The sequence below is a fragment of the Scomber japonicus genome, chromosome 17, assembly GCF_027409825.1.
Source record: "Scomber japonicus isolate fScoJap1 chromosome 17, fScoJap1.pri, whole genome shotgun sequence".
Classification (NCBI taxonomy): Eukaryota; Metazoa; Chordata; class Actinopteri; order Scombriformes; family Scombridae; genus Scomber; species Scomber japonicus.
This window is the reverse complement of record NC_070594.1, coordinates 3572549-3593740: the sequence shown is the minus strand read 5'-3', so window position 1 is coordinate 3593740 and position 21192 is coordinate 3572549. Positions and strand designations below refer to the sequence as shown.

General features: G+C 43.3%; 1 protein-coding gene across 1 annotated transcript; it reads right to left on the bottom strand.

The window, feature by feature from the left end:
- Positions 1-10412: 10412 nt before the first annotated feature.
- Positions 10413-20783, bottom strand: unc93a (unc-93 homolog A). The gene is made up of 8 exons (XM_053337090.1): positions 20649-20783; positions 18560-18741; positions 17360-17589; positions 14507-14635; positions 13300-13511; positions 12659-12794; positions 12438-12569; positions 10413-10721 (listed from the first exon to the last, which is right to left on the bottom strand). Exons 1-8 carry the CDS (start codon positions 20736-20738, stop codon positions 10438-10440), a joined length of 1395 nt encoding a protein of 464 aa, XP_053193065.1. The 5' UTR covers positions 20739-20783; the 3' UTR covers positions 10413-10437.
- Between the last annotated feature and the right edge of the window lie 409 nt (positions 20784-21192).

Here is a 21192-nt window from a genome sequence, read left to right as displayed (position 1 = left end):
CAGGATCTGAGAGTGTCTCCATCTGCGTCTGCTTAAGAGCTCGGTAGCTGGATACACTACCTGCGGAAGAGAACCATCTCGCCGCCCCATCAATAAGAGACTTGGGGTCACAGGGTCCGGATCAGCAACGCTGGACGATACGTATCCCAACGGCTTAGAGTTCAGAAGGCCCTCCACTTCTATTAGCACCGTCCTAAGCACCTCCTCAGCCTGTGCCTGAGCCCCCACGGTCGTGTAGAGTGCCTGTTTGACCGAGCGTATCTCCCTCTCCCACACTCCTCCAAAGTGAGGAGCTGCAGGCGGGTTGAAATGGAAGGCTATCTTCTGCTTGGCAAGACTCTGTTGTAGTTCCGGCGACAGTGCTCCAAATGCCTCCCGTAGCTCCTTCTCCCCGCCTCGGAAGTTCGTTCCTTGATCTGAGAATAGCTCTGCTGGGGTCCCCCGGCGAGCGACGAACCTTCTCAGAGCCATCAAAAAGGAGTCGGCGTCAATGTTGGTAAGGAGATCTAAGTGCACGGCCTGCGTGGTGAGGCACTTAAAGATGATCCCCCATCTCTTTTCGAGTCGACGGCCCACCTTCACCTGGAACGGCCCAAAGCAGTCCATACCCGTGGAGTGGAAGACTGGCTTGAAGAGGCGAAGGCGAGCGGTTGGTAGGTCAGCCATCTTGGGGACCACAGGTCTGGACTTCCACCGATGGCACTCGGCGCACGTGTGCTGGTGGCGACGGATAGCTTCACGCCCCCTGAGGATCCACAGAGTACGCCGAATTTCGGCGAACACCCGCTCCGGCCCAGGGTGACGCAAACGGCTGTCATAATCCTGTATCAGGAGTTTGACGGCAGGATGGCTGGGGTCCAGAACAATAGGATGCAGGGTAGCGTAGTCGAGCTCTGCCGATCTCCGTAATCTCCCACCAACCCGGATGACTTTATCTGACTCGTCGAACTCTGGGGACAAGGTAAGTAAGCGGCTACTAGACAGAACAGGCTTACCAGCTCTCAAAAGGCGCATCTCATCTGGAAAGCTGTCCTGTTGGGCTCGTTGGAAGATGAGGGTCTCTGCTTCCTGGTAATCTGCAGATGTAGGACCGCTGTGCTGATCTGCCGCCCCGTGAAGCTCCTTCGCAGTCATCTCTACGAGCTCCCTCCATGTGCTGCACTTACTTGCGTCTTGGGTTCGGGGCTCCCCCACTGTAGATGTGACTCCGCAGAAGGTCGACTTCCTGAGTTCCGCTACCTCTTCCTGGGCAGGAAGGGGAGGGTTTCCTGGCCACTCTTCCCGGGCTCGGAGGAGGAATGGTGGCCCCTGACTCCACCTATTAGGCTCTGCCAGATCTCTCAGGGTCTTTCCTCTGGTGATATCATCTGCGGGATTCCTTGCTGAATCCACGTAGCGCCACGTCCGGAGATCTGTGAGCTCCTGGATTTCAGCCACCCTTGTTCCAACGAAAACTTTAAAGCGGCAGGAATCGGACTGCAACCACATCAGCACAGTTGTGGAATCAGTCCACAGAGTGATGCCACTGATCTTCAGGGTGAGCTCCTGCTGAATCACTGTGGCTATCTGCGCTCCTACCACCGCTGCGCACAGTTCCAGTCTCGGCATGGACAGGAGACGTTTGGGTGCCACTCTCGATCTTGCCATGAGGAACGCCAGGTAGGTATTGCCCTGATTGTCCTCTGTCCGCAGGTATGCCACAGCCCCATATGCCTTCTCGGAGGCGTCACAGAATATGTGGACCTCCCGAGTGACGCTGGCACTGTCCACTGCTTCAGGGGTGTAGCACCTTGGCAGGCTGATGGATGGTAGGACGTGTAGTTCCTCTACCCACTCGTTCCAGGCATCTAGGAGCTCTTGGGGGAGGAGGGGGTCATCCCATTCTCTGTTCTTGTCCCAGAGTCGCTGGACCAGAACCTTGGCTCTGGTTGTATAAGGCAAGATGTACCCGAGAGGGTCGTACTGGCTTGCCAGGACTTTGTACACGTTCCGCATGGTCGGCACCTCGCACTCCACAGGCCGCTGCTTGTACCCTAGGCTGTCTGACTGGAAGTGCCAACTGAGCCCGAGCGTCGATTCAGGGACCTCTGCACTATCCTGGGTGAGCCAGAGCTCCAGGCTATCTGATCGGGCCTCCTTTGGCAGGTGACCAACGACGCCGGGGTTATTGCTGGCCCACTGACGCAGCTCGAAACCGCCGGAGGCTAGGAGGGCCCTCAGCCTGTCCACGAGCTCCCTGGCTTCCACTATTGTTGGTAGGCTCTGGAGGCAGTTGTCCACGTAAAAACATCGTTCCACTGAGGATCGGACACTGTCTCCAGGCTCACTGTGGTCCAAAACGTGCTTCTGAACAGCATAGATCGCGCAGCATGGACTACAAGTGGTACCGAATGGTAGTACCTGCCACTCAAAGACATCTGGAGGGTCGTCTCTTCTCATGTCACGCCACAGAAACCACAGTAGAGGCCTATCTTCTGGTAAGAGGCGAACCTGGTGGAACATCCCTTTAATGTCGCTGCTGATGGCCACGGGATGTTCCCTGAAACGAAGCAGTACCCCCAGGAGTGATGCGCCTAGCGTCGGTCCGGGCAGGAGAGACTCGTTGAGGTTCAGGCCTTTAAACTGGTACGAGCAGTTAAACACAATGCGGTTTTTCCCATTGTGGGTCACCATGTGGTGCGGGATGTACCACGATTCCCCCTCTCCGCTGAGTGCATCAGGCTCCAGTTTGAGGACTGAGCCCGCATCGACCAGCTTCCGTATCTCAGCTTTGTAATCTGTGGTCCTCTCTGGATCCTTGGCCAACCTCCTCTCTGTGCTCCGAAGGCTTGGCATGACTGCCTCCTTGGCGGCATGGAAGTGTGGCATGTCCTTCTTACGGAGAAGTGGTGTGGCATAGCGCAGGACTCCGTTCACATCCACACGGGTGGTCTTCATTTCCAGTAGATTGACCGCCTCTTGGTCCTGTCTAGACCGGGTCACTACTTTCTCCTTCCTATATGGCAGTATATCGAGCTGCCACAGCTTCTCAACATTTCGGAAGAGCTCCGTGTTGGCAGGGACTGTGGACGTCAGGAGACACTGCTGCGGCCGTAGTTGTTGCTCCACAAGCCGTGCCGGGCCCTGCAGCGTCCAACCCAGTCTAGTCCGGATGGCGGCTGGTCCACCCGGCGGACCCAACTTCACTGGTTCGATGGGGGTGATGAGATGTGGGTGATCCGCACCAATGAGGATTAGTGGTCTGGCGTTCTCAAACTGCTGGAGGGAGAGACCTGCTAGGTGTCTGTACCTTTTCTGCAGACTAGCTACCGGATAGGAGTGGTCAGACAATCCCAAGCGAGCAGCTGTAAAGGCTCTGTTAATGCAGAATCTCTTCTTGGGCTGTGAGGCTGGAGATACACTGAATGATACAGCCGCCCCCCGGAGGATCTGGACGTCCTGACGGATGGTTCGAAGAGCGAGGTCTTCTGGCGTCCCCTCTAGACCCAGCTTCTCTGCAGCAGCGGAAAGGAGCATCGTGCGCTCGGACCCATCATCCAGTATGGCGTAAGTGTCCATGGTGCGCTTACCGTTACGCAGGATCACCTTAATCACTTTCAGCAGCACACGGTTGCAGTCCGTTGGTCGATCCAGGTACAGTACCTCGGTGGAGGTGTTCACAAGGCAACTTGTCTCTGACTCCTCCTTAGGCGCTCTGCTGTTAACTTCATGGAGTACTTGCAAGTGCTTGCCTTGGCAGAGGCCACAGAGCTTCTTAAGGGTACACTGTGCAGCCTGATGGGATCTTCCGCAGCGCCAGCATTTGTTGTTGGACCGTATCCACTCAGTGATCTGGGCTTTGGTGAGCTTCTGGATAGCTGAGCACTGATTGAGGTAATGGGCTTCATTGTCACAATAAGGACAATATGCCTTTGCTTTAGGCCTCCTCCTATCTGAAGGAGTGGAGGGGGTGATTCCCCTTCCCACTGCATCCTTAGCCCCATGGAAGACAGACGTCATACGATTTACGTAACGACCCTCTGACCTCCGTCCCTGGTTTCCTTTCTGCCCTTTGGTAGGTGAATTGCCATCAAAGTCTTGACACCATGTCTCGTACTGGAGCCAATCTGCAAAGTCCTGGAGTGTGTATGTGGTTCCTGGACTGCGAAACATACAGCGTCGAAAGTCTGATCTCATTTCCAGCGGCAGCTTACTGAGCAGGCGTGCCACATGCGATCCACATCGCAGTTCAATCTCACCTGCAGGACCCAGAGTCTTCAGCATTCCCACCAGAGACTGAACCTGTAAGGCGAACCTCTCAAAGGCGGCGGTGTCACCACGACAGACATCAGGTGAGGTCATAACACTGTCTATCCTCTTTAATGCGACCTGGTACGGCTGCCCAAACTTCTCATTCAGAGCAGCCATGGTGTCTGAATACGGAGTGGGAGAATGGAGGTATGAATCTGCCACTAGGCACGCCTCTTCCAGCTTTAGGTGGTCTGTTAAGATCTGATATTTAAAGAGCTCTGTTGCATCAGCTGGTAACAGGTTCTCTAGCGCAATCTTCAATCGAGCGAACTGACTTGGGTCTCGCTGGCTGAAGTCTGGTACAGTGGGCCTGGGTCCCCTGTAAGATGACTCTGCTCGAGGGGGGTCCCTGTAGGACTGTCCGTAGGAAGGCCCTGCCGGCCTTAGCTGAGGTGCAGGTGTGCCTGGCCTAGGGAGCGCTGGTTGAGGAGGGGCCCATTGTGCTGCTGGTGTATCAGCCTGCAGGCCTGGCTGGAGGCCTGGCTGGCGCTGGATTGGGGTGGAGCTGGACTGTGGAGGATGATGCTGAGGGCCTCCATAACCCAGCTGCTTAGGGAGCAGATTCACCTGGTATGGACGTCCCCTGTCTGGAGGAAGAGCACTCACCGCTGCCGGTCTGTTGTGGGTCGCAGTGGCAGAGGGGGTATTGAATCTGATTTCCTGGAGCTCATGCATCACCTGGTCCAGGATGTGTGCCACCTTATTCCTCTGTGGCTGCTCTTCAGGCTCCGGCCATGGTGGTGGGGGTTCTGGCCATTCATCTTCTTCATATTGTTCTCCTGCTGAGGGCGGAGCTTGGACAGGTGGGGGTATGTAGTCAGGCCACTCGCCTGCACCTGGCTGTAGATCGAGGGGCCTTATGGGGGCATGGCTAACTGTTGCTGCCTGTGCTTCTTGGAGGCTGCGGACTGAGTCAACGAGCGACCTCATGTCCTTTCTGAGTGAGTGAAGCTGCCCGAAATCCCTATGAATGGCTAACTGAGCTTCACGAAGCCGTGTGTTCTCCTCCCTTATCGTCTCCAGCTCCTGGTAAAAGCCGAAGGAGCTATACTGCTCTTCTTGATCTCTCTTACCTCGGATGTGATAAGGTGAGTGGTTAGGAGGAGTGAGAGAGGTCATCTTGGCTGCTCCCTCCAGGTGATGATACTCATCCTCTTCATGCCCATGTTCATATGGTACTGTGCTTGAGTAATGTGTATTTTGTGGTTTACCCCTTGGATAGTCCAGTTCGTAATCATCTAGATGACGTGGTGGATGTCTATCCCTCTTAGGGCGGGCTCCACTGCTGTACTGTTGCATCCTTATCCTGGAGTAAAGGTCAGAAATCCGGCTCGAAGGACCTCAATGTTACTGAGGGATAATAAAGGACTGTATGAATTGCTGTTTGGCTGATTCTGATCTCTAGCTTCGCCCCAGGTGTGTCCGTCAAAACACAGATGCTGACAACTCTTCTTTAGTTTGACTGTTTAATTAAGCTCAAGCAACAGTACAGAACATGGGCATAGCTTTGTGTGAGTGGTTCTGTCCAGAAAAAGAAAGACACATATTATCTGACCCACATTACATACACAAAATATATTGAAATAATGCACCTTTAATAATTGTAATAAACGCACCTTTCTGCATATTATAAGCAGTGTAACTAATTAGCATAAACAGTGCGCTTGCTAACTTATTACAGAAAAATACATAGCTACACATCCTAGCTAATCAATTAACAACCACATGTTTTCATGGTAGCAAGCAGCTCCAAGCTAGGTGGCTATAATTAACAACTTATGAAACAAATGATAGTGAACTAGCAACATAAATAATACGACTTACAGGTCTCATGGACGCACGCACACAATTATCAATTAAATCACTTAGTCTCTGGCTGGCAGCTTCTGACTGGCAGCGTCAGCTCTCTCTCTCTCTCCACTCTGCACTTTTCGTCTTCAGGCTCGCGTGTGCGCGCTCCCGATGCGCCGCGCGTAACTGTTATGCGTATCTGCCTCTGATCTGACGGCCCTTTCGTACAGTTGTTGTTGTTGTTGTTGTTGTTATTATTATTAGAATATTAATGATGTTCTTGTACATAACTGACATTCTGGGTTAAACTATCTGTGTGGATGAAGTGACTCTAAACATTAAAATCATTTAACATAATAAATACATTTAGTTTTTTCTTTACATCTGTTAGCAAAGTATTTTCATTTTCTGGAGCTACGTTTAACATCTTATACTGTAGAATAATCTACAACAAACTGATCAAATGGTATAATCTGTAAAATATTGATCTGATAAATATCTAAAGCTGTCAAATAAATGTAATCGAGTATAAATTACAAAATTATGGAAGCATAATGTCAACAAATGGAAATACTCAAGTAAAGTACACATACCTCAAAATAGTACTTAAGTACAGTGCTTGAGTCAATGTATTCAGTTACTTTCCACAGCTGGAAAAATGTTTTATGTGTTCATTATCCTACACAGTCTATATTCAGCCTGAGCTCATTACTTTCATCACCATTTGCTGTAAATGCTGTATGTTGGTTAACAATCCTTTACCTTTTCTTTTTCCATTTGCTGCCAATCAAACAATAACAGATGTACATTTTCTTTGAACTAATGTGTGGACTCAGTGGACTCTTCTGCCAATTAAAAAAAAATAGATAAAACATTTATTTCACAATTGTTGTATTTCTGTATTATGAATTTGGGGGTTTTGAGGGTAAAAAGAAAAGTTTGAGGAGTCAACCACTTATATCTTTGCCAAACAATTACAGTTAGTCCTCATCATGGATGTGGATACTGCAATACTGCGGGTGGCCACTGGAGGGCAGCAGTACCCTGTCCACAAAGACACAAAACATCTCTGAAATAGAAAACTTTGTGCAGTGGTGTGATTCTAACCATCTTTTTTTAAATGTGGTTAAAACTGAAGAGATGGTTCTGGATCCAACATCAGTGGGGGACATGATACACTTATTAATCAAGTCTGCTCATATAAGTATCTTGGCGTTTACTTGGATGACACCTTCAGCTTGAAGGTCCATGATGACAATGTTTGCTGTCGTCTACAGTAGGGCTGGACGATTAATTGAATTGTAATCGCGATATCGATTTTGGTCTCCCGCGATTATAAAAACGTAATAATCGACATAAAACGATTATTGTTCCGCCCGGCGCGGCGCACCTGTGACATAAACCCAGCGCCCCCCTCTTTCCCAGCAAGTTCTGTGTCCCGCCCCTTATGTTAGACCCGCTGGAGGAACGGTGTGTTTCTGCGCAGATCTGGGAGATTTAAAGTGACAGAAAGGCCTTTGGTTGACAAGAAGAAAGGTAGGACTGGGACATCTTCACTGCTCTTAAGTTTCATGAAAAGTTTGGCGTGAGATCACACAGCTATCAGGACGCTGCGCTCTCACACGCGCTGCATTGATCGTCACACACACACACACACACACACACACACAAGCGCCCGCAGTCACTCTCTAGCGCGCTCTCTTGCTCGTTCACTCCAGACTCCGGGAGATTGTGTCTCATTTGCGGGCGTCAGGGAGCCGCTATCAATATGCAGAGAGTTGGGATGTATGGATTACATAATATATTAATTTCTGTGCGGTGGGATCTATCACTTCTCAGCGTGAGAAATGACAGGTGTGGCGTGAGAGCGTGTGAACTGCTTGACACAGTGCAGGGCAGCCAGGGGATTTTTATTTTGGTAGGTTTTGGCTATTTATTTTAATTTATTGTTTTTACATATTGTTATTATTATTTCCATTTATCATTATATATATTTTTCTTGATTTTAATTTATTTCTGGTTGTGCTGTTCAAATATATTTCAAGTTGAGTTCTGGTGGTTCAATAAATGCTTATGTTTAGATCTATGAATAATCGTGTTTTATAATCGCGATTTCAATATCGATCAAAATAATCGTGATTATGATTTTTGCCATAATCGTCCAGCCCTAGTCTACAGCAGAGGTTGTATTTCTTACGTAGACTCAGAGTGTACAGCGTACACCTCAGGATCATATCTCAATAAATTAGCTCGCCTGGTCCACATCACTATAAAGGTAATGGGATGGAGTGAATACTAACCCCTTCAGTCCATATATGAGCAGTCTGTTCTTAGGCAAGCTCAGAAGATCCTGATTGACCCATCACACGTCCTCCATTGAGCTCTTGCCCTCAGCAGATGACACAAGTCCCCTACTGTGAAGTCAATCGTGTTAAAAACTCATTGCAATGCACTGTATTGTATTTTTTACTTCATGTATTTATCAAGAGATGTGTGCAATATTTGTGGTGTGTCTTGAGTCCAAGACAAATTTCCCTAAGGGGACAATAAAGTATATCGTATCGTATCGTATGCTCTCCTAATACATTCATGGTCCTCATTCTAAAAGTCTTTTCTCTTGAAAAACCTAAAAAGTACTATTTGAACACTAGTGATAAAGATTAAATCCCACCTTTGTCTTGCTTGTCCCAGTATGCTTTTGAGTGCAGCATCATTACTGCTGGAGGTCAGAGGGCAGAAAACAGCTTGAACATGCAGCACAAAGTTTGAATTTATACTTCATCAAACGCATTTTCAAACAGTAACTTAAAAAGAATTTAAGGATGCTGACTAGATTAACTGTTAACTGGTTGGTCTGGGAAAAGTATATCTGTCTCATCTCCATTAAAGAGCAGCACACAGCTGTTTCCCAAAGCTTTTCTAGGGGATAGAAAGACAAAGAAGAAGTTTAACAGTGGACAAGAACAAAAAAAATTAAAATGGAGTGAAATTGTAATCTAGCTAATAGTAGAAATTGGCGTGATGAGACACCAGTATATAAATCATTTTACAACACAAGACTTCAATACGTCTATCTTGGAAATGTTTTTAATTCTGCAGTTTTCATCTTTAAAGATTTACATATACAATATCATTTCAGTTTGTCGGTTACAGTAGAGTAACATTTATAAAAAATATATGAAACAATACTGCTTTGTACCTTAAGAAAATCTGAGTTGTAGCTGGTGCCAGGGAGCCACCCAGCAGTGTGAAAGCTGTTTGTGTTTTTATGGTTGAGTTTAAACAGTGCTTCTCATTAATGGATAACTTTCACTTTTCTGTTAACAACTAGATACGTTTCTTGTTTTTCTTTCTTGGTGAAGCTCGCTTTCTGTTAATTGTAATTGAGTTGAGCCAATCCCTTTCTTTAGATTTAGATTTACATTTACATTTGATTTATTGCACATAAAAAAAATGTATACAATACAAGCAGAATTTTGTGAGATTAGGAAAAGAAAACAATAACTAAGAGGAGCCAATAAAACTTATAAGTTATTGTTGGGTGGCCCTCCTATTGTGAGACATAGAACATAAAAACTTAAAGAAATATGGACAAATACATACAAAAACTTCTTTAAGTAGTTAATAAATTATTGGTTTTGTATTTATATTTATATTTAAGTCATCCAATTGTTACTCCCCCCATCCTTTAAACACTCTTGAGATCGTAACATTTTTGGGGGCTCGTCCGGGGTAACCATAGAAAACGAGATCAGATCATTTAATTTATAGTGTAAACTTAGTAGGGACAGTCAGGTGCCACAAAACCATCAGAGAAGAAGATGACATATTAATTTAATTTAATACTGTACTTATAAAGCGCTCCAGTCAGAATATATAATGTCCGTAAACACATTAGCACTTTATTTTAAGGGCTTCTCTTTTTATGATTTCATACTTTTATTTTAAATGTCCTTTATCTTTATGTGGAAACTTTTCCACGTCAGCCAAATATTTTTTAAAAAAAAGGAGTTTTTCATGTGCAAAATTTTAAATTGTGCATAAAAATAGGTGGATGAAAACTCACCACATGAGAGGTCACTAATCCACAAGGGATTTCAGGGAAGGGCTGCACCAGAATAATAATAATAAGTCAGCGTTTGCAGATCTGTCAACGCAAGTAAACGAGCTTCTGACTTCCCTTTTAATATCTCTTCATTGTTCTCATCACATATTTTTGAGTTTATTCAGTGTGGCATTATCAAGTATTTTACAACAAAGTGGCATCAGCATCAGACACTTGATCAGACACAGATAACGGCCAGACCAGGGTCAATAATAAAATAAAATTAAAAAAAAACACTTGAAATGTAGTCTTTAAAGTGGTGTCTGATGTATGATGTTGTTCTCATCTGCCTTCTCTCTGTGTGATGTGTAAGCCCCATCCTCAATGGGCGGCGTAGGATTCTTGTATTCATAGTACTCCACTATGGGGTAGGTGACCATGGTCAGCACCAGAACTGCCAGCAGGATGTAGAGTTTATACTCCAGGCACAAAAAGGTGCTGTAGGCGAAGGCGATGACAAAACCAAGAGACTCCCACATACGGTAATTAGCAAACGCTGCCTCTTTCTCCCTGGGGAACAGGATGCCATAAATAGCTGTAGGACAGAAAGCAGACAAAACATCACCAAGACAAATTATGTTCAGCCATAATAATTAGTTTTATGTCCAGTTATTATATTATTTCATAATCATTGTTAGCCACCAAAAGTCTGCAATTTTTATTGCATTCTACAATACTAAAGTGTGGATGTATTAAATGAAATACTAGTGATTTTGGTGTGTCCAAAATGAATCATCTTCTGGGGAGTATAAATGTGGGGCGGCTGTGGCTCAGGAGGTAGAGCGGTCGTCCTCCAATTGGAAGATTGGCGGTTCGGTTCCCAGCTCCTCCAGTTCAAATGTCGATGTGTCCTTGGGCAAGACACTTAACCCCTAATTGCTCCCGTTGCTGCGACAACAGTGTATGAATGAGAATGAATGGCTAGTGTGTGAATGGGTGAATGACATGTAATGTAAAGCGCTTTGAGTGGTTGTAAAGACTAGAAAGGTGCTATATCAGTATAGACCATTTACCATAAATGTGCCAAATACATTTCAAGATATTTGGATATTTCTTGTCTAAAATAAATCCAGCAGTTGAGTTTATGCCTTGAAATAAGTTTCAATGATCAATGTTGATTTTGACATAGTTGTGGAAATAGACTCCAGAGTCCTTGACCAAAATGTCCCCTGCACTTTTTCAAAAGGCAGTTTTGGTCCCAATTGGCAACACTGATAGCCCCCGCCACCTCAGTACTCGAGCCAGTTGTGTCCCCCCCACCTCTGAAATCAAAATTTCGTCCATGCCTGTGAGTGACCAGTTTTGATTCCCCGACCATAGAGTTTAGCCTGCCGATTAATTGTACCTTTGCCTGTTGAATTGCCTACCTGATTTTGACCCCTGCCTGCAATAAACAACTCTGAGTAAGCCTGAGCCCATCGGTTCCTTCATTGTGTCCTGATCCGTACCTGATAATATGACTATTTGTATGAACTTACTCACAGCCAATCAAAACAAGTGTTCTTTGATTTAATGTTGCATGTGATGTGTTGTTACACTACATGTCTGTTATGGGCATTGAATGAGGTACTCAATCGGTATCGATATCACTTTAAGGGTACTTAGATTGGTACTAGTATCGTAGCCTGCTCTATGTGAAAAGTGTCTTGAGATAACTTTTGTTGTAATTTTGACAATAAAGTATCTTATCTTGATCTTATCTTTTCTTAGGCATTTCCAGAACATTCAGCCAAATTTGTTTTCATGATAAAATTGGTGTTGGCTCAGTTGTTACGGAGATAGTTCTGTTGGCTCCTAACAACTCCATTCACTCATGAAGACTGATGCTAATTAAAGCTCTGGAATAAGATAGTAAGTGGACCTTGTATGATTGAAGGTTAATTTTAAGCCATGCTAACGGTGAGGCTCTTGGCGATCTGAGCCAACACTCTAGTCCAGACTGAAATGGACCAAACTACCACGAAATTTTCTAAGAACATTCATAGTTCCCAGCAGATCAGACGTTGTGAATTATTCAGTGAAATATCTCAATCTTGGAGTTGTGGCATCTTGCAGCTACTGAAATAGAGCCTCTAAGAATGGCTTAATCTTGTACATTGAGGCGTTCACAAAAATCATCCTCAGGAGACCATGAATATGCTGACAACATGCCCACTTTTGTCGATAAACTCAAACAAATATCATGAATTTACGGGAACAAACAAACTTAACATCCTGTATGAGACATCCACACTGCATATCAGTTTCTTACCATTGGTTTGAGTTTGCCAGATAGCGTCTGCCATGCCCCACAGAGCAGGAAATACAAAGAAAACCGGCAGCTGGTCAGGATCAGGCCGCCAGTACAGCAGAGCAATGATACAGCTGAAGTTGGCCAGTGCACCTGAAAATGGACAAATCCAACAATTAGATGGAAGTGAGTGGTTTATTAAAGAGGTGAAAAAAACGAACTTATTTTAAGAGAGATTTTACCTAGGCAGATGAGTGGAGCTCTCCCAGTGTACCTTGCAAGTCTCCCAAAGAGAAAGGAGCAAAGCGAGTTGGAGGCTCCAAAACACATCATCACAAAGCCGACATAGTGGATCCCCAATGCACACGTCACGTAGTTCTGCAAGGAAATGCAGCAAGAAGGTTTTTAACCCTTACGTACTAGTCAGGGTCTAATTTGACCCAGTTTATATCTGAGAGGACAAGGAAAAAAAAAACCTTCTGATAGACATTTTTGACGAGTGTTTGACCGCCATTCATTCTCTTATATGTTCAGTACAATGAATCAGTTAAATAAACTATGAAACATTCAGAATGAGCCAATTTTATATTGAAGCGTTGTCAGATCAGTCTCTGTATGTCCATAAAATGTATCAGTATTTCACTCAGGTGAGTATCAGTAGGTATCACTGTGATTGTGCAATACCAATACTCCTCTTGTTTATACTGTTGCTATCCTATTGTCCCCTATTACGTGTCCCCGCCCCCATCGTGAGACTTATAAAGGATTATCTTATCTTATCTTATGCCTATTAAAAGTCGTGACAACCCATCACGTTAACAAACACCAGTGTCTGATCAGTATCTTATTTGAACAGATAGATGATGGCAGCACATCCCCTCACCTTTGTGTATTCCCCAGAGAGGAAGCTCTGCTCGAAGCCGCTGTACATGGTGAGGGGGATGAGGGTCAGTAGCCTCCAGTCCTTCATTAGTCTGAACGTGGCCAGGAACGTGTGGCAGAACGGCTCCCGGTTCCCACGAAACTCACGAGTATGCTCCTGGTCAATGTTGTCCAGAAACACTGCCACAATGATCATGGCTAGCACGCCCACACCTACAACACACAGAGGATGGAAAGCGTTCAAGATAGCTGAAAAACCCATACCCATACCCATTTAGCTTTACATGCAAGCTTTTTACTTGAAGCCTGCAAGGGTTAGGGTTAGCCCATTTTTCCTGCACACAATCATGTGAGAAGAAGCAGCTGTAAAATTGGTGATACACTCATAATGACTTGTTTCACTATAAGAATCCGATCCATTTTCTCTGATAACAAGTGTTTTATCCCCCATTCAAGTTAGCAGAAAGCTAAATTGGAAGTTATCAAGCTCAGCCAGCGGAAATCTCTGGTGAGCATGCTCCATGGGCCCAGTGATCAGGCAGCTCCAGCAACATTGGGCAATTTTTTTTTACAGCATTTGGCTTGGTACACCCATGAAGAAGTGGATACAGCGCTAGACAAAGACGAAGAGACTTTATTGTCATTGCACAAGAAGTACAATGAAATTTGCTGTGCTGCGCCTGCATATAAAGATTTGAAAAATAGATAGTAATAAACACAGAAACACATGCAGGGCCCAATTCGTTCCTATGGAAGCTGCTCAGTGGTGCATGAAGCCAAATAATGTCCTTCTTCCATTTTACCTCTGTATTATTGGGCCCATAAGGCAGCAGACCAGGCCGGCTACAGCTAACTTGAATGAGGATAAAACTATTAATCATGGGGTTCTTCTGCACTTTTGAAATGTGATCGTATCGAACAGATCAAATGCTGATAGTAAAATTAGTCATTTTGTGGTTGTGGTCATACTCCCCAATGTAAGTCCATGGGGAAAAAGTATATTTGGGCCCACTTGCATCTTGTTGTAATTACACAGTTGGGCTGTTTTGTCAAATTGGTGTCAAAGCCTGGCGCTCTTCCTGGGGGTTTGCATGCACTCCTGAACAACTTTCACAGGGAATGAACAGAGCTCCGCCTCTCTTTATACATCCATGGTTTACCCCTGCTGTGAAATCAACAGGAAAAGCCACAGGAAACCAATGATTTACCGATGTAGCATCCAACGAGCGTCCACACTAGTTCCTGTGCCGGTCTGGTGGGGGCGGTGCCGGTGGCGTTGATGACGAGGCCGCAGTCAGCCGCTCCACAGAGCTTCAGCTGCTCCTCTGGGATGTCAGCTGTCAGAAAAAATGATTAACTTGGATTAATACAAACTCACTTAGGAAAAATTAAAGAAAGGTTTTTTAATCATAATGGAAATTCTTTTTGTTTCTACTGTATGTGGCTTCAAACATATACAGGCTCTAAAGGATGATGATATAGGGCTGGGCAATTAATCGAAAAATAATCTAAACCGACATTTAGAAACTCTAATCTTGCTCATGTCAATTAATGGTGGTGTTCACTGTTGCCATGACTACAAAGGTTGCATATCTTTAAGGAATTTGAAAACTTGTCTCCAGTGATCATTTTAACCCAAACCATGATCTTTACATAGTTCTGTATAGTGCCTGTATAAAAAAAATCCAGATTGGGATGTTTATTACAGTCTTTTCGGGGTCGGTTCTTACATGTTGGTAGATACATGTATGGTGTGATATACCAAGTGCTTTCTTTCTTTTTAGAGAGCAATATGAGCAGGAATCTCCCCTGCTGTAACTCAGTTATCACACAACCATCCCAAATTGTCAGGTTCGAAATGTTTTCACACTGTAAAAAAAAACAACCTACACAGGTTATCTTAATCCTGGATGGATATAAAAATGTATTTAAGAGCTGTGTCATGTTGCCCTTCCCAGAAATGCACCTCAGTGTGTGTGTCGTCACCACATGAACTGATAAGACAGAGAGCATTTACATCATAAAATAATATACTGTGCACTTGTCATCATTCACCTTTTATCACACATTCTCTTGTAAACTGAACTGGCCCATAAAAAAGCCAGTTAAACCTTGCCCGCTGATGAGTTCCTGTAGTGTGTGTGTGTGTGTGAGAGGTGAAGGTTGATGCAGAAACACGTGAAAAGGAGCAGGAAGTCAAAAACAAACTGAGAAATCACATATAGTAATACAATTCAGAATCTGTAACCATGACAAGCTCCGCACATATGGTGTCATTACTTCATCAGTGTGATTGATTTCCAGTCAAAACTAGAATAAAATCAATAGGCTATCAGTTAAGAAGCTAAGGGCAGTTTGGTTTCTATATAATATAGGCAGAAAGTAAACATTGGGATGGTTGGGGGGGGGGGGGGGGGGGATTATACCAATGTGGAGGATTTACTTTGATTTAATGTTGTCACTTTCTGTAATCTGTGGTGTTTTACTCTTTTGTGCTACTATCTTTTCTAAACCACTGATTTATTAATGTCTGATGAGGAACCTTTGAGACCTTTCTGTTTCCTGTAGGCCTCTAGAATAGAATAGATAGAATAAAATCAATAGGCTATCAGTTAAGAAGCTAAGGGCAGTTTGGTTTCTATATAACAGGCAGAAAATAAAGATTGGGATGGTTGGGGGGAGGGAATTTACTTTATTTTAACTTTGTCTCATAACCTTGTCACTTTCTGTAATCTATGGTGTTTTACTCTTTTGTGTTGCTATCTTTTCTAAACCACTGATTTATGAGGAACCTTTGAGACCTCTTTGTTTCCTGTAGGCCTCTAGAATAGAATAGCTCTCTTTATTGTCATTGTCACAAGTACAACTACATTTTAAAGTGCTCACCAGTCAGTGCATCATTCATAATAATAAAAAAATAGAACTAAATAAATCAACCATCTACTTAAAGGCAAAAATGCCCCAAAACATTTTTAAAACTGTATGAAATAAGGTCAGAGTAAGATCCTCTCTGCACTCTCAATCAATCAATCAATCAATCTTTATTTGTATAGCGTGAATCATTTTGTGTTTAACCTCACCTAACAGATTAATTCAAACATCTGCTTTCTTCAGCTGACTTGAGGAAAGGCCTGACTGCCGACCCCTGACCCTTACCATCCCACTCCTCATGTATAAAATTAACTAGCATGGTAGCTTGGTAGTTAGCATCTTGGGTTCAATACCCGATTAGGTATCTGTGTGGAGTTTGCTTTTTGCAGATTGACCGACTTTGGAGATCTTGCGATTGAAAGTTCCCCTTTGGTTCAACTTTTGACTTTGACCCCTTTTTTTTCTTCTATAGAGATTCCTACTTTTTGTGTATTTAGTTTTTTGGTTACCCTGTGTGGTTCTGACTTCTTTTGTCTGAGGCCCCATTTATACGTACCCGGTTATTTTTAAAAACGGAGACATTAACCATCGTAGTCTGAGTCTACCACTGGCCAATTGTTGATTGTCCACACCTGTTGGATGTTGTTTTTTTTAACCTGACTTATTGCAGATTCATTGCTCAATTCCTGACGAAGGCTCCTTAGCCGAAACGCATAGAAGTCCATTTTATCTTTTTCCAAGATGAGTGCCTTGGTGTCTTCCTATTTTCAATGTTGTTCCAGCCCTTGGCCAAAGAGCACCTTCTTTACAATGTATTCAATAGTTCCAGGTAACACTCCTACTCACTGTGTTTGGAAATTGGGATTGTTTTTCACGTGTATTCACCACCCTGTTTTGTACAATATTACAGTCTTTACCAGACCATAAACTGACTCACCACCTGTGCACTTCTTTATTACCAGAACCGAGACATCCCACCCATTTTGGAGGCTAAATGCGAGACAGCTTTGTTAATGGTGACAGTACGTTAAGACTCTATTTCTATTATTATTCAAAAGAGTAAATCTGGTATTTATCAGATACTTGAGTGAATCCTACACTAGAATAATGAATGAAGTAAACCAGAATTCAGTAGTTCATGCTGCCACTGACATGTCCTCAACACAACACGGTTTAGGTCATGTTCCTACCTATATTGGTGTCCTGTCCGAAGATGAGCGACGACATGAGGTTCCCCCACACAGCAGACGACTGAAAGATGAAAAAGAAGATGCCGAAATATTGGTTGATGACATCCGAGCCCTTTTTGCCGTCCTTGGCACCCTGCGCGTTACCGGAGATGGTCAAGTAGGTGCATTTAGCCGACCACAGTGGAGAACCACCCAAACCCAGGATAACTGAGGTGGGGATGAGGGTGTACCTGTACAAGAGAGAGAGAAGGAGCAAAGAGAAAATCATTTTTTGGCTATGATCAGGTAGTGCCTCATGGTCTTATTGCTGTTTTAAAGGCGTTTGGATTCTCAATGCTCCTAATCTAATATCTCTCTGAGGTTTTACAGTTGCAGGTTGTAGCTTGGTCTATGAACACTGAACATCACTGCAATGTGTCAGGGCCGGTAGTTTTGTAATGTATTTTGGTTGAGTTAGTATTTTGTCTTGTCTACTTCCTGTTTTATTTTGGTATGTCTTGTTTAACTTCCTCCCCTTCTGTTTGCCTCCCTTCCCCTAATGTGTTTCACCTGTGCCTCGTTATCATCCAGTGTATATATGTGATGTGCTCTTTTCCTTCTGTGCCAGATCGTCTGGTCAGTTTCCTGTCAGAGTTCCAGCGTTATTGCAGTTTAAGATTATTAGTGTTTATTAGTTTTTGCCTTTTGGATTCTGAATTTCTGCCCTGTGATTTCGCACTTCCTGGTTTCTGACTTTTGGACTGAATTAAACGACTTGAGAACTCTTCATCCCTGTGTCCGCTCTGCATTTGAGTCCACTTGGTCTGTGCCTGATACAATGTAATTAAGTTTATTTTAATTCTTTAATCTTATTTTAATTGGTTGACCTGCATGTTAGAAGTCCTCAAACATCAATAATTCTCCCTCAGAAACCTTCCACATTAATTCATATTTTTTTTAGCCATGCTAGTGTTCGGATTCGACTAGAAATTGCTTGTCATTTGGTCGATGTACCACTTTGGTCCAGACTGAAATATCTCATCATCTGTTGGACAGAAGTTAAAGTTATGTACGGACATTCATGTTCCTCAGAGGATGGTCCTTCTGAGTTTGGTACTTTTCTTTAGTTTGGCGCTACCAGAGAAAGAGATGGATTGGCAGAAGGTTTTTTTTTCTACAGGCATTGATGGATCGGAACTGATTGACTGATCGATTAATTACCATCCCGGGTAGAGGTTTCCAAAGGAGTAGGAGACGTAGCAGGCCATGCCGGCAACGATGGTCCATTTACAGCCCAGATTCTTGATCATGATGGGAGGCAGGAACATGGAGGAGATGATGATGGAGGCATAGATGACGCTCAGAGACGCCACGCCCATCCCCTCCGCCGCATTCAGACTGCTCTGTGGGGACGGAAAGGAGGATGATGAGGATGATGATGATGATGATGGATCAGGGAAGGTCAGTTAAATAAGTAATGACCTCGGTAAAAATGTATATAAATGGGCTTCCCAGCTTCTAAAAGAGTTTTCTGATCATTTTGATTGTTGATGAAGGAAGGGAGGAAGGAAGGGAGGGAGGAAGGGAGGAAGGAAGGAAGGGAGGAAAGAAGGAAGGAAGGAAGGGAGGGAGGGATGAAGGTAGAAAGGGAGGAAGGAAGGAAGGAAGGAAGGAAGGAGAATATATTAGAGGATTATGGTCAAAATGGCTAAGTGGTGTAACCATAAAAACTTTGGAAGGAAGGAAGGTAGGAAAGAAGGAAGGGAGGGAGGAAGAAAGGAGAATATATTAGAGGATTATCGCAAAAATGTCTAAGTGGTGTAACCATAAAAACTACCAAATAATTGAACGTTGCTTAAAAACAGTAAATAGTCAATAAAACACCATATCAACTAGTTTGGCATGATCTTACATTATAACTTTTATATTAAATAAAGATAATGGAATACTATTGTTCTAAATATTAACATTATTTAATATTTATCATTCTTTTGTGGTTACACCATTTCACATTTTCAGGAGCATTCAGTCTTACTTTTGGTTAAAAAATGGTGCAAATGTCATTTAAATGATATAAAACCAACAAAAATACTAAATGTACATTTTAACAAACCTGATGCTGCTTTTATAACTAGTTTTGAATTGATCATCTTTCCAACCCTTATTGTCATTGACCTATAAACAGACTTTAAACAAAGGAAGGAAGGAGAATATATACTGTAGGTCAATGCAGCTTGTTTGGTCTTCTGATAGAAAATGAAAAGAGGGGACAAACGAGACCAACTGTGTAAAAAAAGCAAAAATAAAGCTGAAGTCTGGTCACAAGGACTGGAAACTGACTTGAGGACAACAGGAGGGTTAACCCTTACATACTGTTCGGGTCTAATTTGACCCAGTTTTACATTTAAAAGAAGGAAAAAAAACACCTTAAAAAAATTTCAATTCAGCCAGACATTTGATGACGTATCTTAATGTGACCCAGAATATACAAAAATAGAAATAATTCAACATTTTTGTGCAGCTGATTTTCATTTTTGTTGAGTCTTGAAAAATCAAAAACTACCTTTAAAAACTACAATTTATTCACATTTAATGTTATTAAAATTGAAATTATGTAATGTTGTACCAATATATAATATGACTGTGATGTTTTTTCTCCATCAACAATAAAATAAACTGAAGAATACACTCTTTCTGCTCTATTGTGAGAGAGAGAGATATAAGGAGGATATTATGAAATGCCAGAATATGAGCAGTATGTAAAGGGTTAATTATCTACCTACATGAATCAGCCCATAAATTAACCTCTTTAATCCCCAATTCTGCTAACTTCAACTCCTCAGTATTTTTAATTGACAATTAATCATAATTGTTTTTTTTTTTAAATTTAAGGACTAGAATAATGATGTATTTGATTGATTCCCAGTTAAGACACTCTGGTAAGAAATGCTTTACATTATGGCCTTAAAACTGCCTTGAAATGTAAAATAACAGGATTTTAAATACGCAATTCAAAACGCTATTAATCGCGATTAACTATGGAAATTCTGCGATTAATCTCGATTTAAAAAATTAATCTTTTGACAGCCCTAAAAATAATTAAACCAACAGAATAAAGGCAAATAATTGAACAGTTTCATTCAATCATGATAACCGAGGCAGGATCTTTTTCCCCAAATGGAAAAAAAATAACTTTTCTTATTCAACCAATTACAGAAAACAGCTGTTTGAATAGCTGTCCACTGTAGTGATCACTATGCGTCAAAGGGTTAAGAGCTAAAATAATGATGTATTTGACATGTCTGCTTACCTGTAGGCTCTGCAGGCCTCCATAAGCCGTGAACAGAGACAGAAACCCGACAGAGACAACAATCACATTCTTGAAGTTACGGCTGATCATGGCTGCCTTTTAAAAAAAATTTAAAATTAAAAAATAAATAAATATCTTCCAAGAACTTCCACCTTTAAGAAAAACTTAAGAGATATATATGTGTGTCAGGATCAATGACTTCACACAGCAGCAGCAGCAGCAACAGCAGCTCAGAAGAGGCTCTCTGCTGAATGATTGTGTTTCTGATAAACTCAAAGCAGTGGAAATAACTGAGAACAAAGTCCAGCCCTGTGTCACACACACACACACACACACACACACACACACACACACACACACACACACACACACACACACACACACTGCAAGGGTCATTTTTTTCCTCCTGAAGAGTCTTTATCATTGGGCCTCTGAATTACCTCCCACATTTCTAGTTTTTAACATTGTTGGTCATATATAAGTCATAACCCTAACCCTCCCTCCCTTCCTTCCTTCCTTCCTTCTGTCCTTCTTCCTCCCTCCC